Genomic DNA, 26,318 nt, shown 5'->3' on the forward strand with positions numbered 1-26,318 from the left:
TTACTTTCAAGTGAAGTGGCATTTCACAGGCTTTTTAAATGGAGCACAGCATCAATAATTCTCTAACTGTTCTGACTTATGAAGTGGTTTGTTTCCCTTGTTTTAGTTTTCTCCCTGTATTAGAGAGTGGAAGGGCTATGATGTCTGTTGTGCTGAAAAACACCTAAAAGCCAAAGCATTTGCTCTTTTTCTCTGTGCTGGGGTGGAGAGCTCAGTGCTGGTGCTGGAACAGCAGAGCAGTTGTGTGCGCTGTACCAAACACTTGCTGGACAAAAAGTAGTTCTGGTGTGATCCGAATTCAGGAACAAGCTTTCTGAGCCCTTCTGCTGACATACTTTCTTCTTCAACACACCTGATCTTAAAGAAGGAACATTACCCAAACAGAACACAAAATGTGCTTTGAAGGTTTTTAATGGAATTTAAAGTAAAACTTTTCTTACACAGATGTTTTCTGTTACAGTAAAAAAAATGTAAAATTGCTCAAACTTACAAACTTGGAAAATTAGAGACATTTCAAGTATGCAATCAACCTTGTTTTATGAAAACAATGTATATTCAAAGTCCAAAATGCATTAATCTTTTCTAGCATCCTGTACCCTGGTGGTTAATCTTCCTTTCCATTACTGTCCAGAGGAGGCAAAGGTCAGTCCCAGGTTGTATCATATTCATTCACTGAGGGAGAAGAGAAAAACAATTCCCATAAGTAACAATTCTACCACCCCGTAAAGATGATTTGAGAACTGATCTGTGCCCTGCTCCTGTAGTGGTTAAAACCTTTGCAGACGAGTAGTTGGAGTGAAAGGCTCATGTGACTTGAAGATCTTTAAGACAGGCCCATAGCTGCAGCTTTGGGAAGTTTGCTACTAATTTATGAAATCATGGACAGATGACAGGAAGGAGCAGCTCTGCCGGAAACACTCAAAGAAACAGCTGAACTTAGTGTGGAAAAGACAGCTTGGACACAAGGTAAAACAATGGTAAATGAAGAGTTGATGTTGGATTTTCAGCTTTATTCAAATAAAACTCAGGAAACAAACCATGTCCAGGTCAGGATTCCAGTGACTCTGCCCTATTTTAGCTGCAGGGCACTTGTTTAGTGCACTTTAGGATTGCAACACATTAGTTAATGTTTGTATTACTAAAACCAAACAGTACAGAGATGTCTTATAAAGAAAGATGCCTATTCTTCATACAGTTCATCACACACACATTACTTCTGTAAGTAAAACTACATTAGAGACATCAAAATATACTTTTTATTTTTTCATGTTAGGTTTAAAGTGTCTCTCACCTGGTTTGAGTTCGAGTCCATTTCAAGGCATGGCGTGGAGGTACAGCAACAGTGGGATGGTAGAAAGTGCAGTCTGGTCTTGTACACTGGGTATTAAACCTACAATGCTAAAAAGGAAAGCATTTCAGAAGGGGCTACTGGAGGCTGGCTGCCTGAACTCCTGAGCCAGCTGAGCTACCCTGGCTACACCTGAGTTTGTATCGCTGTGTGACACATCTGACCAATACCTGAACCCACAGCTACATCCACCAGAGCAATCAGCTCAACCCAAGGACAAGAAAACCCGTTCTAAAAAGTATCAGTTATTAACTGGATGCTCCAAAACTGCCACTGCACTGACAGGTGGAGGTTCCTTTCCTTTCAAGGGTTTACAGAGTTCAGTTTGAATTGATCTGTGTGTTCAAGCTGGGAGCATGACATAGCGTTATGTGAGGAGCAGGAAAAGCCAGAGGATCTGGCTGATAATAACTGGGCACAGAGTCCTGGGGATCCCAGGCATGTTAGCATTGCTAGGGCTTGAAAAAGCACTAAACTTCCAAGTGTAAGAAAATGCAGGGACATAATTCTATAAAAGTACCAGAGTAATAGACTCTTGTACTGTATCAATTCCACTGATACACTTCAGGGTACTGGGCAATCTTTAAAGTTGTTGTATATTGCAGCACATCTGAAGGAAGAGTCAAGAGTCTTGACTGTCCTTCCACACAGGCTACAGGATGTCCCCCTCCTCAGCCTCCAGCATCCTGGCTGGGCATATTTTGACAAGAGCTATGGCCTGTTTGAAGCTCCCCAACAGCATCTGTTAGAAAGGTTACTTAAAAATATAATTTTCCAAATTCTTTAAGTCACTGTTTTTGCATATTCTGCTTCTGAGCTAAAGTTAAAATGTTAAAAGTAAAAGCAAAAAGTGTGAAATCCTAATGACATTTCTTGTCCCAAAGTAGCACATTTCAAGTCTTTTTCTAGAAAGAAAAGGAAGAGACAGGACATAAATCTTACTTTTGGGTGGTAAAATGGACATTCCATTTTCTTACAAGCAGGAAAAAACTTGCACAGTGGACTACTGGAGGATATGGGCAGTGCGGGCAGGGGTGCTAATAGTAGAAACAAAAAGAACAGGAAGTGAGCCTGGATCAGAATAAATTGCCTTTTAAAGACAGCTCCACACAATCTTAAATATATCAATATTTCTGCGAGAAAATATGTTCTATAATACACCAAAGTTCTGCAAGAAATATGGACGGTGTATCACGGTGCAGGGAGTGGATCTCACCCTGGAGCAAACAAGACTATCAAGTAATCATTTAACTTGGTTCTTCCCCATTTCAGGACAGAAGGTACCATGGTCAAGGCAAAACTTCCAACAAATTCTGGTAGGCAGAGAATCTCAGACTGTTGAGATTCTCAGATGTTAAATTTAGACAGCAGCAAGCCTGTTAGAGGTTCAGCTGACCGGACTGAAAAGCACAGGCACTGCACTTCCCAGGAATACAGAGGAGCTGCTGGAAATGATACAGGAGACAAGCACATTGTACTTGGCAAAGTAACAAAACTGCATTGTACTGTGACTATGGGGTAAATTATTTCCAAAAGATCATGTGGTAAAGGCCCTGCACCTTGGCACTGTTCAAAGGCTCAGCAATACCAACCCATAATCCAAACACAGCTATTGCCTTCACCGGGTAACCTCACCCCTGAAAGTCACCTCATTATTACACCAACTTAACTCCTACACTGGCATTCAAGAAAAAAATGTTCAAAGACAGAAGCCTCTGTTTTCAGCTTGTCACAAGCCTGTGGCACATGTGTCCAATTTGAGTAAAACTGCAGTGCTGGCTAATCCCTTCAGAGAAATGGACAACTTGTGCAAGTCACCACTTTGGCCTTGCACAGACTTCATATGGACTCTTCCATAAGAGTGTTGAGGGATTTTTCTGAAAACAAGTTTGGCAGTAACACTGGATTATTATTCTTCATCAAGCACTAAGAGGTGAAAGAAAATTAGGTCAAATTAAGCAAAAAATTATTTTTTCACCCATGTCAGTTTCTGTTACCAAAAATACTGTTTTGCCTTCAGCATTTTCATTTGAAGCTCAGAAAACAAGACATGCTCACCTGGTTTAGGAGATGGATGGGGGGTTCGTCGACTGGCGTGAGTGTAAGGACAGTCTGGCTTAGTGCACTTTGCATCGTATTTACAGTTTGGATGGATGAACAAGCATTTATCAGCAAATTTGCAGTTAGGAAAAACTCTGGAGAGAAAAGGAATTGAGTCAAAAGCTCGTATTTGGAGCAAAACCCCCCCCAAACATCTGTTGCGCATGAAAGCCAGAACACCAGAGAAAGGCAGAACTACAACAGGGCTCGGGCACATGTTAGTCCTCCCAGAGCAGGGCATGAGGGTGTCGTGTATGAGCTGTACAACAACAGATCTGAACTGTTTCCCTGTGGACACTCTTTACGTGCAATAAACAACTGAACTACCTCAGTCTCATTAGAGTTTGGTCCCAAGCTACTTGTTACAAGCTAAGACACATTATTCTTAGTGTGCAGCACAGAGCAGCACTGTGAAATGAGACTTCCCAGGGAGGGTGGCAAAATTTCCTGAGTAATATGGTTCATTCCCTGAAGAGAAAGTGTTATTTTGAATTTAGTTACACCAGATTTCAAAAGAAAATTCAAATGTCTGCATAAATGAAGTTACCCAACCAGGTAACAGTTACCCAAAAGAGACATTGTTTTTCTAGACTGTTGCTGCTTGTGGAAGGGAAGTCAAAGGCACAGGGCACATTCATGAGTTCACCTTTGCTTTCAAATTTAAAGAAACCAATCACAGCATCACTATGTAATGGTACCTCAGCGTTCAAAAGCACTGTGACAGCTGGCAGAGCCTGTTATTTTACAACACTAATTCCTGCATCTTGAGGCAGCCTCTATACTAAACTAAAGCTTTCTTCTGCAGGAGCACAGCTGCCATCCCTGTGTTCTGGCACGTGGGAGATGGGTGGAAAACAGAAGCAATTACAGTGTGACAATCGAGTTCTGATCCCACCCCGACAGACTTTCACTGCCTTGGAATATTTACTAACACAGAACAGAAATTTGCAGCACCAGAATAAAAATCAAAACAGCATGTCAAGTGGATGACCTTTGTACTACTCACTTGCAAGGTAGTGTGGGGTGATGGTACACACATTCGTCTCCATTTTTACAGGCAGGCCAGTACTTGCAACGCTCAAGCACCTTCTCCTGTTTCTGTAGCATATTTAACTCTTCCATGTCCACTAGGATGGCAAGGAAAAAAAAAAGAAACAAGCTGGGACCTTTATGATTCTATATGCGATTTGGTGTAAGCAATAATCGAAATTCATGGTACTTCCTATTCTCTCTCTCTTAATCAAAAAAGTCATGACAGTAAAAGTTTATGTACAATCATATTATCTGAAGAAAATTTCTAAAACCTTAAAGTGAAAGGAGTCATAATATTGGACTGACAGCTGCCTTTTGGTGATAAAAGATCAAATTTGCACTGTTTACAAGCAAAATAAATATTCTTCACAAATCCAAATTGACTCAGACAAGACAAAGACTCTTCAACTGAACCTGAGTTATGACTGTTCTGCTGAGCCATGAGTTCATTATAGCTATGCTTCCCTTCTCCAAGATAACTTGCTCTAGAAAATTATTTCAAGAGATAAAAGTTAAAAATCAATTTTTACACGAATCGGATTTATTAGTATGGGGGCACATTGTGAAAACAGAACCACTTTCATGTGATTTGTTCAGAAACTTCAGTTACACTCAGACTCCAATCCAAAAAGTATTTTAAGAAATTCCAAGCTGAAACATTTCTTACCTTCACTACTCTTACTGGGACCTGAGATTTTGACTTTCTCCTATTTAACATTACTTGTAAAACCTCATTCTGCAAATTCAGGCAATTGTGTGTAGAATGTTGCTTTTTTCTTATTTTCCCAAATCTGCCTTAATCTTTGGCTTTTCAAAGCTTTCCAGGACTGCTAGACTTCCCTATCTGATATTTTTATTGACAGAAATTGCTCCGGCTTCATTCTATCCTCAGCCTCATTTATGCTTTCTCCTTGCCAAGCAATGCCATCCTGTTGTACACCCACACTGGGTTGTACAGATCACTTCCACGTGGATCTGGTTCCAGGTGAACTTCAGTCACATCCGTGCTACTTACATAGGAATCCTTAACAGAGATAGGACTGTATCAGCAACAGTCTCCTCTACCAAACAGCTTCAGTCAGGAGTACAAAAGAGAGTACACGTGTAAAAGCATCGATCTGCAAGGAAATACTCCAATGTCCATTTGGTTGTACTAGTAAAAATGGGCCAATGGATATACAGCATTCCTTTCTTCTCTAAGACTGCCTGATACGTGTAGTACTTCTGCAGCTGGGGGGGACTGAAGGGACATGGAGTTAAAAGATCTTTTGCTGCAATTGCATTACACATTTACAGCTGGATCCATGAAATTTAAGGGTTCTCAGTACAACATCAAACACTATTCCTTATTTAGTTCAGAAAATTTGGACACATTGCTACTCTGGAAAATAAAAATCTTCATTTTCGTAAGAAAGCCAAGTAAAAAACATGAATCCAAGCATGGCCTTTAGGCAAGTATTCAACAGGCCTATGACAAAACAGTAGCCTCTGTGATTTTCATCACCATGTCAGCATTCCAAACAATTCACAGGTATGGTTCAGCAAGCAATTTCCCATGTTATTCAAAAGAAATGCATAAAGAGAATATAGAAACCTTCAAGTAAAGTCATGCACTGTAAGTTCTACTTTTAAAGATTATTTTAAAGATTATAGCCACTGGACTCTACCAACACCTTCCATTTAACAGGCTCCTCTTGATGTCACAAATCTAGAGAGAAACCTTAATACCATCTGACATATTTCTGAAAGTTCAAGGCATGTCAAAATGTTCACTGTAACATCTCCTGTCCATCAGCATGGAGACAAACCATGAGTCAGCCAGAAGTGCAGATGTCTGGCAATAAAGACCAACTCTATTTGCAAAAGAAATAAGCCAAATTTTACCAATATTGAGATGTGTGTATATGTACAACCCACGTGTTGTATTGCTCTCATGTACCAAGATAAAGGCTTCTAAGGAGATGGTCCCACTGAACTGCCACATTTCATTTGCATAAAGAATGTTCTAATTTGAAGAATAAACACCATTGCTTTGGTTTCTTAAGAATGATGTATCAAAGAGTTGTAGCCATGATCAAACCACCACATCAGTGTCAGATCCTGTCGGTAAAGATAATTACCATCAGAGTCCTCCAGCTGCCTGGTTACAGTTTGTGTTTGCTGTGCTCGAAGGCCTTTTAATCCTTTGCCAGCACATATGTCTTGGGTAACTGGCTTTAATCCTTCCATTAGACACATATCTTCCTCTTCCTGATCAGAAAGGTATCCTGGTGGACTGGGCACACCATCCAGTGTCACAATGAACTTGGGACTAGCAGGCTTCTCTGGCTGTGCAAGCTGGTCTCTATCAAACAAAGAAATGTAGTAAATTTAGATTTTCTGAGTCAAGAGGTTTGAGTGAATGTGAGCTGTACTAGTAACTAACAGTAGTACAAACTTATCTATGGGGAGTCAAGCAGTAACAGACCTTCTTTTAATACTACTGATAATGCACTCCAGTTAGTAGTTTGCCTTCTGATCTCCCTGAGGCACTAATAAGAACTACAGCTCTCAGGTACACTTCAGCTTGTTGCATTCTGCTCAACAGATAGATCCAAAAGCTCATTTACAAGCACAGTTAAATAAAGGAGATTAATCTTGTGGAACTTACAATTTTGAGACAAAAAAAAAAGTGAGAGTAAGTATAAGTACCATTCTTGGAATCACAAACCCTTTAACACAGAAAACAGGTATCTCCTCAAAATTATTGACCAGTACATTAGGAAACAGTGGGTGTAAAAGTTTTTAGAACTAGGAGAGAATGAAATACTGACACTACGAACTTTGACACTCAATCTGACTGAAAGGTGAGTCTAGCCTACTGTCCTGGATCTGACAGCAGTCAGTGTAGATAGGAGGGAGTATAAAAACAGGGGACACATACATTTTCTCCAGCCTTTCACTATGCCACCCATTTCACCTGAGGGACTTCTTCAATAACACGTGATTGTAACTATTTGGAGAACTGTGGAGTTCTCATCTTTGACAAACAGTGATGGGATAAACTTTGCTTCTCTATGAAATGAGGCTAAAAGGAACTACAGTGTAGAATGTCCTTAAGAAGAGAGAAAACCAACACATTAAAAACATCATTAGCTAGAACTCTGAAATTCAAGCAGTTAGAAACTGACCTATTCACATGCAAAAATTTACCACTCTCCTCTAGCACCAAGTGTTCAAAACTGTGACATTATCAGGTTTTTTGACTCACTGTTGGTTTTATTTTTAATTAACACATGCTGTTTAAAGCCACTCATGGAAAGGAAACAGCAACAGTTTCTCAAACACAGCAGCCCACTTTGATGAAGTACATCACGCTGTTCTGCGTGATTTTAACTCTTAACAGGTAAGACTATTTGTAATCAGGAACTTTGTTTGAAGCTGACATGAACTTTAAACTTCTCTTGGTCAAACTCACCAGTAAGGAGCTTTAAAGCATCATCCAGGATTCACCAAAATCAATACTGTGTTAAAAGATGTTTCCTTAAGAAATGTTATCTCAGGGTCAAACTAAAGACAATTTAAGCAAAATAATTACTTGACTAAGATTTCAGAAATCAGAACAGCTATGACAAAAGAGCAGGACTTTTCAGTTCCTTCCTCTTTTTTCTTGAAAACCAAGGACATGCTCAAGCTACAGTTGACCTTGGGATTATTTTCAATTTAGAAGGACTTCTGGGAGGTTTTTTGCCCCTGCTTTTTTATCTCTGCTACTCAATGTCAGTCCATTTTCCATGATTTCATGGCTCCTGACTGGACTGGCAAAGCACAAGTACAGCAAATGACTCCATCTAAACCATGAACAAGCACTTTGACTATTAACAGTCCTAAATGAAGTAACTTTTTACCGTGTCTGTATTAGACGTCCTGAGTGAGCTCGTACTGCCTCTGGGCCCTTCTTTCCCAATTGCTGGTTCTGTGTCGCTATTTCCTCAGACAACTTGGGCTTCTTCAGGATAAATGACCTAGTATCTGTGTGGACCATAGATTCTGCATCACAGTAATCTGAATTGGGAAAAAAATTACATAGAAGAGAAAAAAGTAAGGTTGTAGTTTTACTCTTACCTTATAGCATATTTTTAATATCAATTTACACAGCTAATAAACTAATTTTGGTTTTTTTTTACATTTCTTCATAGTAGCTTCCAGAAAACATTTTCACTTCCTTGCTAATTCCATAGAGGAGGATCAACAAAAGCCATAGGTGGTATTAGGCCAGCCTAGGAAATTCTGTTAAAGAATGGTTGTGCTGAAACAGCATTGAAGGGGGTCCACCCCCCCAAATCTCTCATGCTTTGAACACCTACTGATATAATGCTTTCACTCCTTAGAGATGTAGAAACTAAAAAATGCTAGAAATCAGTATAATTAAATGAAAAGGAAGTTATATCTTAACATTCGCTGGCCAACAGTATTAAATTTGAAAATAAAGGATCACAAGACTTAACCTTGAGTCACTTGCAAGGTATCTTCAATCATAGGTTCAATCTGAAGCCGAGAAGAGAGCTCCTTTTGTTCAAGTCCTAAAAAAACCAGCAATAAGAAGCATATTTTACTGCATGTCAACATGAAACTATATTTTAGAGAACTGAGGCACACTCTAATTCTTTTGATTTAAAAGCCCTCAAAACTTCAACAACAAAAACCTCCACACTTATAACAAAAAAAAAAAGGCAAGCCATTCTCATTATGATGAACTCCTCTCTCATTGTTTCAGAAACAGTAACATGGCAAAATCTAAATACTGAAAGATGCTACTCTTTACCACAGTCACTGTTCAGTACAAACTAGGTCTGTGGGCATGGCAACTTATGAAGGCCAAGTTCTTTCTCCTCATTTGTAGAGGAGTTGACCATTCAGAGAACACACAGGGGAGAGCAACTAACAACAAGAGACCACTCTGTGGTCTTAAAAGAGGTGAAACAAATCAGAGCAGCACTGTTCTACATTTGAGCTGTGGTTTGAAGAAATTCCTTTTGCTTTCTGTAATTTCCTAAGCAAGCTGTCATTTCCATTTCACCAGCAAAAGGGTGAAAATATTTAGCGTGTACATTAACTCAAAGGCTAATAAAGCATCTTCTTACATACTTTAGAGATGCAATTTCAACTATTTTACATTGGCAGAAAGATTCCGAATGACTATATGAGAAATAAGAGACTGAAAAAATATATTTTTTTTAAGTAATGTTTACCATTCCTTAAGAATGACATGAGATAATATAATAAAAATCTTACTCAACCCAAATTTTACTCAACAATCTAAATATCTAAGCACATAGAAAGTATAAACTACCTTCTACATTATTTTTCCACTGCCTTACATCTGTGATTCCTTGTGACTAACAGACAAACACCCCTTCCTTTCTTTTTAACAAAATCATGCTGAAAAAACACTAAGACTGCCTTTAAATGTTATGCCATTTTTCTTCTGGAGTATCAAAACAGAAGTAAAAAACAAAGCTGACAGAGTTAGCCTGGTATCAGCTGTCCTGTAAGAGCAAATACAGTACTCCTATATTTAAACTAAAAAATAAAACATTAGAACTATTTGTGTGGAAACCATGTGTTGGAAAGAATCTTTCAACACTTCATATGCTGTAAAATTGTTCCAAATACTGTAGAGTATCTTAACTCTCACGTAAACTTTGTGACAGAATTACTCCTACAAGATACTAAGGAAAACATGCAAAGGATGGGGAAAAGAGAAGTTATCTCAATATAAATGGTTATGTAAAACTATTCTTCAGTGATATGCCAGAGTCCTATAACATCCTTTGCTTACAGATTAACTCCTCTGAGCTTCTGTGTGTTTGTGTGTGTATATATAGAGAGATATAGATATGTATCTATCTGACAGCCATGCTTTAGAAAGCTGCTTGGTTTTCAGGGCAGTTCTGCATGCAACTTTTGACGTGGACTTAAAAATTAAAAGCATTTCTTTTCTCTGCTTAACCTTTGTAAAATGACATTCCCTGGTATAAATTTTTAAAGAATATTATCAGATGACCTTGAATTCCTTCAACTGTCTGCTCCTTTGGCTCTTCTACTTGAAGCTGAGAACTCAGAACAGGCAATCTGTTTTGCACATGAATTACTTCTAACTGAGATTCTTCTGGGCTAATTCGAGTTCTTGGTGCAACTGGAACAGTCTGTTTCTGTGGGACTTTAAATAAACAAACAATGGCAAATCATTTACAACTATCCAATCACACAACAGTACTGTTTTTACATATGGTGCTAAAATAACTAATAAATTCCTACACACATGCACACACACACGTACGCAAAATCCCAAGCATTTGTATCCATAAAAAGCATCTTTAGCTACCTGAAAAATCCTTAGTGTGCAAGCACATTGGTGCATGTGCACAGAGCACCCTGTGAGTAGCACCTCAGAACACCTACCTACTGCTAAGACAAAACAACATGAAAAGGATTAAAGTGACATCAGCAAAGTACTTGTTCATCCACTTCCACATATAATTAATGTGGTATTTTTTAATAGTTTTGAAATCACTTTTCATCCTACTTTTCATATAAACAGTCATGGATTATCAATGTGCCTCTTCATATGATGCCAGCTACCCTATGCTAAGAAGTTTGCAAACAGAACATAAAACTTAAAGACAGCAGAATCATAGAATCATTTAGGTTGGAAAAGACCCTTAAGATCACCAAGTACAACCATAAACCTAGTCCTCCACTGCCAAGTGCACCACTGAACCATGTCCCTAAGTGGGACCTCTGTTAAATACCTCCAGGGGTGGTGACTCCACCACTTCCCCAGGCAGTCATTTCCACTGCTTTTCAACTCTTTCCGTGAAAAAAATTTTCCTAATATCCAATCTAAACCTTCCCTGGCACAACTTGAGGCCATTTCCCCTTGTCCTATCACTTGTTACTTGGGAAAAGAGATTGAACCCCACCTCACTACAACCTCCTTTCAGGTAGATCTAAGCCTCCTTTCAGGTAGTTGTAGCATGGAATTTGAGGGTAGAAGGGTGACAGGTTGACTTCTTTACTGGCTGTGAAAAGCTAAGCATACTCTTCCCTTGGCTGAATATCAGATCAGCTCAATTTCTGACAGAAATAACTAAAAGGTACTACTCAGTACTAGATTATTTATGAACTTACTGTTTTGTTTTAACTATGTGTTTTAAATTAGCTAACTTCCATATTTCATTCAAAACACTTAGAAAAATAGGTGAAATATTACCTCTGAAGTGGAAGAACCTGCATACTTCAGATAAAATTCACAAATCACCTCAGTATTAAATGACAAAGTGGTGCTTTTTGGTCTCTCCACTAAAATATTCTCACGTTGGCAAGTCAAACTACAAGATCACCACTATTAAAAAAATCAATAGTTTTAATTAATTTAAAATCTTCTGGCTATGTCCCATTTGCTGCTGCATTGCTGTGTACACAGGAAAGAGCTTCCTGCATCACCTCAAAATACCATTTCTTACAGTTAGGTTGGCAGAATTTTAAAAAGAGCAGGCAAGAGATTTGGAAAGCTTTCAGTCTTGCTTCAGATAGTATAAAAGTCATGGTTTAGGTAGTTAGTGAATGCTCCTTCCCTGGCAAGATGCAATGCTTCCTGCTGGCAATGCTAGGTGTATTAACACCCCATGAAAGGAAAGCACACGAGACAACAGCTGGATTTGCCCTTCTCCAGCAGAAGATTTGCCATTCAGCCAGGAGAGCTGAATGCCTACACACAGACAACTGCTCAGTTGCTGTGTCAACTGCAACTCAATGCCTAAAATCACTGAACTATAATTGCTGCCTTGCTGTTGAAGGACAATATACCCTGATAAACATCAGTCACATGTTCCTCATTAGTTTGCACTTCTATTACATATATCCAGTACACTTTCATTTTTTTGCTATTTGGCTTTTTCATCCTCCCATCTCAGAAGAAAGGAGGAGAGTGCAGAAAGGGACAAAGGATACAGTAAATAGCTCAAAGCACCTGCCTAATTCTCATGACTTTCCTCTTGGCAACTGCTCTGGCACTTCCATTTTGTAACTGTTCACTTTACAGAGTTACTATCTTGATTAATACATTTTAAATAACTCTTTCCTCCCTTGTTTATGCTTTCATAATTCATCACTGAAGATCAGTGTAATGTTCACAGGACATGGTAAACCCCTCACATGTATCACTGATGTGCTATTTAGCACTCTGTCATCTCTAAGCACTATCTTTAGCTTGGATTTATACAGCAGAGCTTGGAAATATTATAGCTTAGCACAAAAAAAAAAAAGGTAATTACCAGTGGAATAATTGGTTGTTTTTGTAACTGATTCCTGTGCTTCAGAGATTGCTTTCAGTATTAAATTCTTATTGGCCTGTTTTGAAGGTGGCAATGAAGGTCTAAAGGAAATAAAAAAATAATTAAAGGTACACGAATTGCACAGTAACGAAATCCATGTTAACGACAGGTATTTCAACAGGTTAACACAGGCATAATACTGATAGAAACGATAATTTAAAAATACTTTATCCAAATCTGTTTTCAGTTTGTTAATCTATTCTCTGAGTGGATGGGTTTCCACAAAATGCTCTCAAGAATGGAAGTCCAGATGTGTGATTTCATGTCACAGCTTAAGCTGCTGTAAAATCATGCTGCATGTGAAAGGTACACACTCTGCCCTTCATTTCCTCCCACCTCTGCCCATCACACATCTGTTGCTATGTTTGTGAAGGCACCAATAATTACGTCCTGAGAAGTAAGATCCAGCTGAAAACTGACTCTATCAAAAACATATTAGCTGTAAAAAAAGGCTTTCTGCTTGTCTTTAACATCAACAATGAGGAAGCTTAAATCAGATAAATGTGCTGTGGCACTGAAGCTCAATTCAATACAGTGTATTAGCTTAAAACAAACCTTACACAGGCTAGCACTGTAGGTCAGTAGAACCATCTCTTCTCTAGTTTAAGTGTTCTTTCTCTATTGTTGAAAATCAGATACAAAGAATTGAGGTACTTGGACTGACAGCTGACACTAAGAATTAGGGAGCAGAAAAAAAGGAAAAATCTCTCAAGTCTGTTTGAAAAGTCATAATCACCTTAAAGAACAAGAGATAACCAGTTTGAAAACTATTCCTGAAATAAAATCAAAGCAAGCAAAACTCCTGAAAAATTATTTTACCACAATAAATACCTAGTCTGAAATATGCCAACGTTAATTAATGTTCTTTTGCCAGTAAACTTTACAAAATAATGTAAAAATTCACACTCCATTGCAGCTTATGTGCAATGAAAAAAACAGGTTACAAAATCAGAGGCAAAAGGGTGGTAGAAACAAGCATCTTACCCACAGAGTTGTGAGATAGTACAAAAAAAAATTAAAATGGCTTACTGAATTTTGTCTGTCAATTTTCAAAAGTGCAAACAGGTTTCCCCCACTTCCACTTTGTAAGTTTTGTTCATTAAATTCATTCTTGAAACCTCACAAAACCACTGAGATCTGAAATACCTTCTTTCTGGCTTTGCAGGCACAGACACACTGCTGGAGATGCTTCCTGTCCGCAATCCGTATTCTTCCTCTTCCTCCTCATCTTCCCCTTCATTACAGAACTTTTTCACTTTCACTACTGAGCTTACAACAGGCAACCGTCTCTTCCTGGAGCTTTCTTCCTACAACAAACAGAGCAGCCAAAACAGTTCATTCAGCATAAACCACGCATCAATAAACCAGCAAAGAAAACACTGCAATTCTACCCACAGCCAGGAGATGGAGACCTTCCATGCCAGTTGCACGAGCCTAGGACTGGGTGCTGTCTGCAAATACAAGAAACTGCACTGGATAATATGAAAATCAGACACATTTATGCAAACATCTCATTTAAAATGTAACTGTAAATAACATTTAGGAAGAAGAGAAGAAAAACTCTTTTAAGTACAGACAAATTATCCAACACCTACAGAAAATCAGGGTTTTCCAAAGAAATTCATACTACCCTTCAAGATGAACCTGTTGGAAGCCTGAGAGAGAGAAGTGAAATCAGTATAAATTACTTTCTCCTCTGTATCAAGTCTAATTTCAGAGAAGTGTAAGGATTCATTTCTAGCAAGCTGACATATTCCAAAGGATGCTAACCACTATACACAGTCAGGATGGTCCAGTTTCCGCACTGCAAGGTCCTTATTCTGTCTTTTCTGGACATTATCCATAGAAAAGTAATAGAAGAAAAACATCACAAGACCTTTTTCTAACATTTCCAAGGAGAGATGTGACTGTCATTTAAACAAACCACTATTTTCTCATTTTCACTTCCCCATTCTTAAAAACAAAGACAGCCTCTATCCCTCTATCTTTGTAGAGCATTCTAGATTTCCAAATAAAATTCATTGTCCTTTATACATAACCAAGTAAGATAGAGCTAAGACACAGAACTGTATAAGCAGCAATAAACACAGAGGCACTTGCAATACAAGGTATGTAAAATACGTGCTTCATTACAACACTAACAGCCGTAACAATCTTCATTCTCCTCAAAAGAGGCTCTTAATTTAATCATATGGATAGTCTTAAAACTATCAGCTAGGACTATCACCCTGCCAGGTTTAGCCTGGCCTCCAAAGCATGTAAGGCAGCAATCATTTTTTAGTTTATCCTTGTGCAACATCCATCCCAAAGAACTCTTAACTGACGTGGTTCTAAATAGTATAATAACCCTAAAAACCAACCTATCTGGGGTTTAGATGTTAATAAATAGTATCCCAAAAATCCTGATTTTCAGAATTGTGTAAAGCTGGGGGTATACATAGCACTGAGAGAAGACTATGCTGTTTCAATGATCTAAATATCAGAATTATTATTTCTGATTCATCACATGCAACTTAACAACGTGCTAACCCATTAGTCCAACTAAGTATGACATGCAGGTGTACATGGTAATTAACTCTGAGATGCAGCAAGCTATCAGGTGATGATGTCAAACTATGAAATCTGGTTTTATCAGTGGACCCAAAGGATGAAATCTCAAACCTACTGGTAGCAGTGACAGAAGTAATTTGATTTCTTTGAGGTGAAGATTTTCCTGGAAGTATGGTAATTTAGGTTCCTGGTAGGAATAAACTTGTTATAGTTTAGATCATACTAACCTCACCGCCTACTTTATCTGCAATGAGTTTGGAGGTGGGTCTGTGCCCTTCCACTAAGCTTCCAAAAGCTTCAGGATTGCACAGCTGGCCTGTTTCCAAAGACCTGCAGCTTTGTGTGTCCAACTGCCTGCTCCCCTGCAAGTTGCCTTGTTGTGACAGTCTGGGCATGTGTGCATTGCCATCTGCACTCCTGATGGCTGGTGGTCGGTAGATCTCCGCGGAGGGACGAGAAGAACCGTAAGTCACAGTTACAAGAGGTTTCTTCCGCGACAAAGGATTCTCCTGCACAAAGTTTAGGTCTTCATCAATTAGATCATCTGGTTCAGGTTTAATGTCAATTACAGCTTCAGAAGGTGACAATTCCCTCAAAGGCTTGACTGTAGATGTTAAGTGGGATGCAGAGCCATCTTCACAAGACTGCCTGATAAAATAAGAAATTGCCAACTATTATCTGCAAGTCAAGTCCTGGAAAATGAGAACCATCTTTTAATTAAAGCCAGCAGGGAAGAATCATTAAGGTATAATTGTTAATACAAATCTAACACACTAATCAATATTTTTAGTTTGGTTAATTAATTTAAGCCCATCTGATGCTTAAAGAACTGAATTCTGATTTAATGTTTTTCATCCAACAAATTGCAGCGATGCTTTACTCTTCAAAACTGCTTTGATCTTTCCAAGTGTCTATACTCTTCAAAATAGCTACATTACAACTACTGATGTCTGAGTGCTAGTAAGTAACTAGCAGCCTTACCTTGAAGAAGCATTTCTCTGCTCCTGAGAGCTCGTTGTAACTCTTGAGTCATTTCTTTCAGTCCGAGTGCTGGAAACTGCAAGAGGTGGCAAGATGTCCTCACGCCTCCTGTCATCACTCACACAGGAAGTGCTTTTGCTGGAAGGCAGGTTGCTTTCAAAGATACTGGATTCTGAAGATTTTACACTAGTTGGTTCTGTGGAGACAGGTACCTTTCACTTTTATATTAAAATACAGCCATACAGATTTTGCAATAAGAAACTGCAAACAAGGCATTGCACAGACTTGAAAATATAACAAGTTGAAAACATCAGCAAGAAATACAGAGAAACAAATTCTGGACTCACAAAGAAATTCTTTACCTCAAAATATAAAGCAATTTTCTAAAAAGTCTGGACCCAAAAGACCATACAAACAAAAAATTAACAAAAGAGCCAAGATTTTTTTGAAACTCATTAAATATGCAACACTACACAGAAAAGATAAAACTACCTTCACTCAACGTTAATTTTCTTACTTACCAGTAGTCACAGATCGAAGCTTATCCAAAACACCGTGGAGCCTGAAATAGATAGAGGACAGGGAAGGAAGCAAAAGAGAAAAAGGAGAAATACAGAATTTTAATTTACATTCAGAATAATCATCTTTCAGAAAACAACTGCCTTCCCCCCCCATAACAAGCACCTCATTTATGTAAGACTACACTTTGCATCAACCTTGAAAGGGAGGACTTAAGTATCTTGCCTCCAGTGTGTCTTAGACATGCAAGTAGAGTGTTCATCACATCATCTACTGTTGGCATTTGGTTGGTTTACACAATCAAAGCCAGTACTTTCCACATTTCACTAAAATCAATGGACTTAAGTGTCGAAAGGAGTGATGCAAAAAACTTAAGTTAGAAGCCTAAAGCATGGCCTAAAATTATACTTTGTATTCAAAACTTTATTTACACAGCAGAGTTAAATGTAGTTCTAAGTATAAACCCAAACAATATACAACTCATACCACTTAACATTCTCAGGATTCTTTCAGCATGCTTTGTATATACCAACAACATTCTCTGAGCATTTCAATGAGGTGTCAAATTTGCCCTTTGCCTGCGAAAAAGGCACCAAGCTGAAGTAATAAAAAAAATCAGAAGGCTATAAAATAATAAGCCTGCTTAAAAATCAAAACACATTACAGCAAGAAGAAAGAGAAAAATTCCCAACACTTAAATGTGTATCTTACTTGGAGTTCAAACCGGATCATGGGCACGTCCATAATTTAGACTGAGTATTAGTGTCCTAGTTAGGACAACTGAGACCAGTTTATCATGGTATGGGTGTAACCCAAAACTGTGTATTCTATAGCCTTCCATGCCATTTCCCAGAAACTGCTGCCAATAGACTATTCGCACCCTCTGCCCATAGAGCCTGACTCCTCAGGCTATAAACTGGGTGTTAAGAGGCCTGTGAGATAGGAGGATGCTCTTGTCCTCACACCCTTTGTGGAACTCCCCGCCCTGAGGGAAGTATTGAGCATTCCTGCCTGAACTGGAGGATATATAATCTTGGAGTCTTGGAACATTTTTAACCACTCGTGGGATCCAGAGGAAGACTGCAGCTCATCGCTCTCAACCTCAGCTGGACTGCAATCACCACTTCTGACCAGACTGCAACAGCTCTCCCACCAGCAGGTTTTTCCCCTCTCCCTTTACTTTGGACTCAAGCGGGGCCCAAGGAACACCACTTTGTTCATGCCCCAGGGTACTGGGTTATACATTTGGGTTTTGTGGGTTAAGACCAATTGTTTGTTTGTATGATTGTACTTACTGTATTATTTTAATAAATTGTTATTCTGACTTATAATCTCTCCTTTGAGTTGGGTTCATTTCCCCTGCTGGTTAACTCTTAAACCAACACAATTAGAAAGCAGCTAAAGAACAAAAACATATTGAAAACTGGGAGAAGTAAGACAACATGTGAATATAATGCAGGCTTACACTCATCCTCCTTGTGAGTTTTCACTAGAACACTCATCAGCTGACCTCTGGTGACGCGTATCAGCTTTCACACTGACCTCAGGACAACTGTGAGCCGACTCTTGGTGTAGAGTAAGAAGTTGTGGCCAACCAATAGGATTGCCAGGTCTGTCATACAACTGCTGTGAGACTTTTGCCAGATGACCCCAAATTACCAACTACAGAGACAAACCAAGGAAGGCAGACCTTGCTGTGTACTGTATTTAGCCACTGTTTAAGAAAGTAAACATTCTGGATTGCCCTTAGGAAAAATAAAGGCATATGAAGCTCCCAACTACAATGCTTTTTAATACTTTGTCACCAGTTCCCTCACAGTTTATTGCATAGGTTTCATCTTGTCTTCTTTTCCATTCTTCTTTTAACCATTACCTACTTTGGTACTGGATAGAGCACTGACACCGAATTTGTATTTATATATATTATGTGAATACTGAATTGGGATTAAAACAGTCATTACATTTGGAATTTAAGCAGGAGTCAATATGCAGTTTTAAATACACATATATAAAATAATCTTGATTTCTCTGCTGAAATTTGCTTTCTCTACATATTTATTATTTTTTCAATAAAGTTTTAGCTTCATTTACAAAGCCATAAAAGTATTTTCTTCTATATATTATTCTGTTATTTTTTACTGTATATCAGGACTCAGTCAAAACCCCAGTACTGGAGTTACCCTCATCCACTTGTAAACTTCACTGATTTGTCTGATTCCCAAAACTGCTAAAAGAAAGACAACTGCATGACTTCCTAATACAGTGAAACCCAAAAGCTTTGCCTAGGCAGGTCACAAAAGGAAGCAAAGAACATAAATGCCTGTGAACTTTTTTAAAAGGGGTGCATGCTTTATTGTACTTCTTAATTATATTTTTGACAAATGTCAGGAAAAAATTGAAAGCTGTGTAAGTAAACTCAGATTATATCCACTCAAATAACACTATCACATGGAAATCCATCAGTTTAGATAGTTAATACAGTGAATTGTAATAGCTGACACTAATTTTCATTTTTTGTTATTGTTTATGGTTTCATAACACTCAACTTCTAAAATGTTTCCCTCTGCTGTTTTATAACAAAAGCTCATAGGAACTAATCACATAGAAGAAATACTGAAAGTGATTGTAACCTGTCAGTATGAAAATTTCAAAGGGAATAAACTGAAAAAGCAGGAAAAAAAGTAGTATTTCTCTCACCTACACAAAAGAAAATAAAGTTCCTTAAAGCTGTATTAGGTAGAAGACTCAAATGATTAACTTGAAAGAATACACAACTCTGAAAGCAACAAAAATCTCTAGAGTCAAATGTCTGTTTGGATCCTCTGAAACATGGAGTTCATGACAGGTTTATACTGTAAACCAAATCCAGTATTAGAAAATCCATGAGGAATATAACGGCTAAGGTTGTCATGCAACAAAGAATAAATTAACCTGCACTGTAAGGAGTTGAGTGTAAGTTGAACTGTTGCTAACTTGTCCTGCTCACAGTAATTCTGCAGTTCTACTTTTGGTTTGCAGAGTTGGGTGGTGGTAATAAACAAATAGCCTGAGAGGTGGGAATACCTAAGCATTTGGTGCTAAGCCTTGTCAAAGACAGTACACAGAATTAGATCCAAAGCTCATCTGTCCTGATATAGTAATTCCCATGCACAACAGCAATCTGGAGCACTATTAACATAAAAGCAAACAAGTTTGTCTTTTACATCCAACTACAGTGAATAACACTCTCATGCTTTGAGAGTGGGCTTTGCAGGAATAAATTTTTTCAAGTCAACATACAGCCCTTGCTTACCTGAGCACTTAATTCACAAATCTGACTGGATTATAAGCAAACAAAAAATGTAAGTCATTTCATTATCACCTCAATAGCCTAACTGTTGATGGACTAAGACTAATTTACTTACTAGACCTGCAAAGTGTAAATTTTGATCAATGCAAAGTACATCATGAGAAGATAAGTAACTTTTTTAGTGGTCAGGTTTCACTTCTAGAAAGCATTCCTGACTACTGAAGAAGTGCAACAAGTAGCTTGCAAACATACCAGACAGTAAACCTGACAGTGTTGTTCCCAAGGAAAAGGGAAAGGTCTTCTGTCATCTGCTCTTGACTCTTCTTATTGGCCACCATAACCATAATATAATCAGGGAGCTCTTCATCTAATAGAAAGAGAAATATGCTGTTTTGAAGTATAATAAATCACAGAAGAGACAGCAAACACTTTTAAACACGTGACCAGATTTTTTTTCCAGTTTTACTACAAAGAAAACACTGCAGGTAGAGGATTAGGTAAGCAAATTAACAGGACTTCCATTTCCTCTGAGGGTCAATACAAGTTTCATCTACAAGTGAGGAATAAAAGATCATGAACTTCACAAGTGCATAAGCTGAAGATAAAAGTATTTAAAAAGTGAGTAAACAGAATGGAAAAAAGGACAAGATAAAAAAGAGTCACTCTGCTGCCTAGATCCTTTTACTTGAATACTAAAAACATCTACAATTTTCATCACTTCAAACGTCACCAAATATAGCACATTATCCTTGTCAAATTTCCTTTAGTTACAAAACCCAACCAAATAAATATCCATTTCTGATATGTGCATTAAACAAATCAAAATGGTATTAACTTACAGATTCTCTACCTACAAAAACAGAACAAACCCAAATCCCAGCAACCTTGAGAGTGAATCTCCAATCCCCTAACATATGCAATTTTATACACAGTGAGAAATCCATTCCCTTGCTGGACTGCTCATTCAGGGTACACCTACCCAACACAATGGATGGGAGAGTGCTTAGAATCCAACATTAATACATGAAGGGTTTGGGGAGTTTGCTATTTGGCTTTTTCCTTTGGCCTAGCTCTGGTCTCTGTTTGAGGCCTGTCTGGTGCAATTGCTGCTCAAAGGCATTAGGTGTGCTTCCTGAGCACGGACATCAATTTAGTTTATCAAACACCTCATGCTCTCCAATACCACATCCTTGACATGAACATAACAATTGTGAGTGAAGACAGTTGGGAAATACACTTCAAATTGTGAATTTGAACTAAGACACCAATACAGCTCATTTCATCAAGTTAAGCCAGTATGCAAGACTAAAAACATCTAAAAAATGAAAAATAGAAATCAAAACCCAAATGAAAGAACTGCCTTTCTTCTATGTCTACGTAAATAATTTATGTTTACCCTAGACTATAGAAATAACATTCATACATTGTACCTGCATGCCACTTCGGCTACTTGTCCCATTAGAACACATTCCTAGCTTAAACCATAAGTTCTTTTTGGTGTTTTTTGGGGGGGTTTGTTTTTGTTGTTGTTGCTGCTTTGGGTTTGGTGTTTTTCTAAATGCAAACTACAAGTTCCCCAAGATGGATTAATACTCAGTCCTAGGAACTCAGAACGAATTTTATTTATTGGCTAAGCTAATTTTAAACTTGATAAGTTCTTCAGGTGGTTCAACATATGATAAAGTTTCAACATGTCTTGTTGTAGAAGACTTTTCAAAAGAAAAGAACTAGCAGTTACAGAAAGAAACAAAAGCATGGTTCTTATGCAGAGGCTAGAATGAGGGAGAACCAATTTTTACCAGTTAACTAAAAGAAGAAATGGAGAGTTTTTGAAAAACATTACTTGAAAAGCTGTCCAAAATACTCTAGTCAAGAAAAAAAAAAGTGAAAAATTACATAAATCTGGAAACAGTGGTTTAAAAACAAAAAAAGAGGCCAAGGCAAGTCAGACATGGCAATAAAGAATACAAAGTTATTTAAAGAAGTCCATAAGCTGACTGAGAAGAAACTGCAGACACTGAATGCTGACCCTGGGAATACAGGAAATCTGCCCTCTGAATACAGGAAACAGAAGGAAAACAAAAAAGAATAATCAGTCACAGCTGAAATCTAAGATTGCTAGTATTCTAAGAGCATCTTACTATCACAGATAAGAAAGATCTTTTTTCAGAGACGCAGGAAAAAGCAGACAAAGAATCCAGGACTGAGAAACTGAAACCCGGAATGATGGTAAAAAAAGAAAAAAAACAACCACCAAAAATGAGTTTCTGAAAACGAGAAGCTTTGAAACAGTGAAAAAAAGATGACTTTACAATGAAAAAATTCTAAACACAGTTCCTTAGCACCAGCTGAGCCCTGAATGTCAGCTTGCAGGTAACTTCCTTCTATAGAGTCACTACATTTTTCCATAAATACAGTGCCTCCCTTGAAATAGGAAGAAAGACGAATTCAGGATCTAACTACAAACTTTGAACTTGGCCCTGCAACTCACAGGATTTCTAAACTATGCTCTCAATTTCTTTCCTTCACTTGAAATCCAAGAAGTATCAGAGACAACAACAAGGCAGTTGCAGGACTACGGTATTCTGTTTCCAACAGAACACTGTTAAGTTACCAACTTTTACTGTTGCAGTAAAAGTTACTGAATGGCTAGGAAGTGCAATATCCATCTAAACCTGGATTCAGAAAAAACAAACGCACAAGAAAACCACAGACATTCACACTGCTCACCTCTGTCCTCACAAGCCAAAATAAAATGTCCTCCTGTCTCTAAGACCCAGATACATGTATTTCATCCCCATTAGTTCAACATAGCTCTTAGTCGTCCCCTTAACAGTCAACTTTTACATTTTGAAGATTTGTCCCACATGACGAGGCCTTTTCATTTCCTAAAACAGTCAATCTGTCTTTGTCCCCTCTCCTAATTGTGACAAATATTTCACCCCAAATTCAAGAGGCTGTTAAAAAGGTGCCTCAGAAAGACTGACTCTATCTCAGAGTGGTCAAAGCTAACTGCTGCTATATTTGCAAGAGTCTTGCTTTATATAATGTTTCACCTAGTGCTTCAAAGGAATTTCCTTAAATATTCACAACATCATAGTTTGTTTTTCTTTCAAATCCTTTGCCACCATTTTTCCTTTAAAGGGGAGATTGTTGGACTGACTTCTTAGTTAATTTCCTTTTAGTTCTTCATATATTGATATCCATGTACTGCTTCTCTTATGCTTAGACTATACATGTTTGTTTGTCTTTTTGTTTCATACTATTCCAGTACTTCAGATAACTCTTCTTATGCTTATGGCTTCTGTATGCAGTAACACAATAATAAGTTTCCATTAACTATCTGGGTTTTTGCTATGTAACTACAATGGCCTGGAGAAGATTGCTAAACACATGACAAAACTTACCAACATAAGCCCCAAGCTCCTGCAACTTTCCTTTTATAGCACCCTAAAAAATAATGAAACAGCATTTAAGGGATGGATCGACAAAGTATTTCTAACTGCAATGAGGTAGGAGGCTTAGCAAAGTTTTTCTTATTAAGTGTTTGAACACACTGATTTAACATGTTAACTTTTCCTATTCCCCCCTGCTCATGGCAGAGACGTTACAACTGTGAGGGACTGACAGCAGAATAATCGGAACTGCCAAGAATCTCACACTCTCTACCTAATTTCCTACACACCAGTTCCTGGTGCTTCCAGACAACCTCCAAATCCCTGCTATCCTTTTTCAAGCAGAGACCATCCGGACTCGTAAGGTGCAAAGAAAGCGGATCCCGGATGGTTTGACAAAAGGTCACTCCCGGCTCAGCAAGGAAACGGAAACCTGACGGGCTTTCCAAACTGCGACTGCCGAGCGGGAGCAGCTGCCAGGCCCCGCCGGTGCCGGGGCTCGCACCCGGCCGGGCTGTGCCTCTGCCGGGCAGCGCCGGGCCTGGGCCGGGCGGGCTCTGCAGGGCGAGACCCGCAGCTCCGGGGCACAGACGGCACACGGCAGCTGCCCGCCGGGGTACGGGCAGGCCCGACTCTGCTTCCCAAAAAAACGACTGTCCTGCTCCCGCCCCTCCCCGGGAGCCCTCAGGGCCGCTCGGCGCCGGGAGCTCGGAGAGGAGCCCGGCGCCTCAGCCCCCGGCCGGGCCTGCCCCACAAGCGGGGCCGGGCTGCTGCCGCGGGCGGGGGGAGTGGCCTGGCTGCCTCTGCCTCACCCGGATCTTGCGGCTGATCTCGGTGCCGATCTCCATGGTGGCTCCGAGCGCCCCCGGCCCGCTCCCGCTCCCCCGGCTCCGCTCCCGCCGCGCCCCGCGCGGGTTCCGAGCGCCGCTCGAGCACCGCACGGCCTCCCCAGGCGGCGCCCCCTGGCGGGCGGAGGCGGCACCGCCCGGGACTGCGGGACGTGCGAGACCCGGCCTGGAGTGACGGGAATAAAGGCGTCTGTCTCTCTGCCGTGCTTCCGAACAGCTGCGTGCCACAGGATCTGCTCGTCATTACCCGAGGGACACACTCGGCTTTTTTAAAGTTGCCTCTTTTTCTTCATTCCAGGTTTTTATAAAGCCCTGTCACGTGGCTCAGGGTAAGCGAATGCCTTAACACCAACTACAAGGTTATTTTAATGTTAATGCCCTCTATTAAGGACCACACAAATTGAAGATTTCAATTTCTGCTAAAAACCAAATAAATTATGGTATAACAATACACACAGTATCCAAGTAACTGCTAATGCCACACTACAGCTATATAATAAAAGGATTTTAGCACTGAATTTTAATTTTGTGATCCCACAGTAGACTGATAAGCCTTAAAACAGCATGCCTTTTTTTTTTCCTAAGAAAAAGGTTGCCAGGTGCCCATCAAAGCTGCTGTATCACCCCCGCTTTGTTGGCTTGGCAAGAGAGAGAAAATATAACAAAAGGCTCGTTGGTCAAGGACAGGAGAGATCACTCAACAGTTACTGTCATGGACAAAATAGACTGGAGAAATTAGTTTAATTTATTAACAATCAAACCAGAGTTGGATAATAGGAAATAAAATCAAATCTTAAAACACCTTCTCCACACTCCTTCCTTCCTCCAGGGCTTAACCTTACTCCCAATTCTCTACTTCCTTCCGCTAGCAATACAGGGGAACAGGAATGGGCGTTACGGTCAGTTCGTCACCTGTTGTCTCGGACACTCTTTCCTCCTTAGGGGTAAGAATACTTCCCCTGCTCCCAGGAGAAACAGCTTTCCACAGATTATTCCCCCAGGCTGCAGTTCACAACATGTGGATGGATCCCTTTCATGGGATGCAGTTCTTCAGGAACAGGCTGCTCCAGCGTGGGACCCTCATGGAGTCACAAATCCTGGCAGAAAACTCCTCCAGCATGGCCTCCTCTCTCCATGGGACCACAGGTCCTGCCAGGAGCTTGCTTTGCCATGGGCTTCCCACAGTTTCACAGCCTCCGGGCATCCATGTGCTCCAGCGTAGGCTGCAGATGGATCTCTGCTCCACTATAGACCTCCATGGACTGCAGGGGCACGGCTGCCTCATCATAGTCTTCACCCCGAGCTGCAGGAGAATCTCTGCTCCAGCATCTGGAGAACCTTCTCCCTCTCCTTCTTCGCTGACCTTTGTGTCTGCAGAGCTGTCCTCTCACATATTCTCACTCCTCTGGCTGCAATTTGCTTCTGCCCAATAACTTTTCTTCCCTTCTAAACATGTCACCCCAGAGGTGCTACCACTGTGGGTGATGGGCTCAGCCTTGGCCAGCGGTGGGTCTATCTTGGAGCCATCTGGCATTTGCTCAGTCAGACACAGGGGAAGCTTCTGATAACTTCTCACACAACTTACCCCTGTAGCTCCTCCCCTACCAAAACCTGGCCACACAAACCCAACACAAATATCAACTGGTCTTACTGCTACAAGGGATCAGTTGCAGAGGGAGAAAAGCCTACAGGGTAAGGACAGTAGTAAGCAAAAAAGAAGTAATGTTTGAGGCAAACCATTTATCTTTTGCACCAATGTCCCAGCTTCACTTCAGCTGATCTAGTGAGCAGTGACATTGTCGAAAGCCCAGCCTACAGATAAAGAATCTTTTACAAGTAATGCCACTGGTTAAAATAAACTCCAGGCATTGTAGTTAA

The 26,318-nt window shown here is 39.6% G+C and overlaps 1 protein-coding gene across 2 annotated transcripts; it reads right to left on the reverse strand.

Annotated features, from left to right (window-relative positions):
• Positions 1 to 395: 395 nt before the first annotated feature.
• Positions 396 to 24,506, reverse strand: ZC3H14 (zinc finger CCCH-type containing 14). Of its 2 annotated transcripts, none has more exons than XM_017813865.1 (17): positions 24,405 to 24,506; positions 23,605 to 23,647; positions 20,450 to 20,564; positions 16,911 to 16,951; positions 16,390 to 16,585; positions 15,636 to 16,056; positions 14,005 to 14,165; positions 12,799 to 12,899; positions 10,527 to 10,682; positions 8,968 to 9,042; positions 8,368 to 8,524; positions 6,601 to 6,824; positions 4,455 to 4,575; positions 3,407 to 3,543; positions 2,291 to 2,385; positions 1,292 to 1,398; positions 396 to 672 (listed from the first exon to the last, which is right to left on the reverse strand). In XM_017813865.1, exons 1-17 carry the CDS (start codon positions 24,438 to 24,440, stop codon positions 666 to 668), a joined length of 2,193 nt encoding a protein of 730 aa, XP_017669354.1. In that variant the 5' UTR covers positions 24,441 to 24,506; the 3' UTR covers positions 396 to 665. The 2 variants fall into 2 exon arrangements, with proteins under 2 accessions (XP_017669354.1, XP_017669355.1); XM_017813866.1 differs by lacking the exon at positions 24,405 to 24,506 and adding an exon at positions 23,883 to 24,008.
• Between the last annotated feature and the right edge of the window lie 1,812 nt (positions 24,507 to 26,318).

The sequence above is a fragment of the Lepidothrix coronata genome, unplaced genomic scaffold (assembly GCF_001604755.1).
Source record: "Lepidothrix coronata isolate B3197 unplaced genomic scaffold, Lepidothrix_coronata-1.0 Scaffold43, whole genome shotgun sequence".
NCBI lineage: Eukaryota > Metazoa > Chordata > Aves > Passeriformes > Pipridae > Lepidothrix > Lepidothrix coronata.

Excerpts from the sequence above, each read along its gene's own strand:
- ZC3H14 (XM_017813865.1), bottom strand. The coding sequence starts at position 24,440 with ATGGAGATCGGCACCGAGATCAGCCGCAAGATCCGG. Across the intron at positions 8,525-8,967 it reads TACCTTGCAAGTGACTCAAG|ATTACTGTGATGCAGAATCT; the intron begins GTTAAGTCTTGT and ends TTCCCAATTCAG. Across the intron at positions 6,825-8,367 it reads GGACGTCTAATACAGACACG|AGACCAGCTTGCACAGCCAG; the intron begins GTAAAAAGTTAC and ends TTTGTTTGATAG.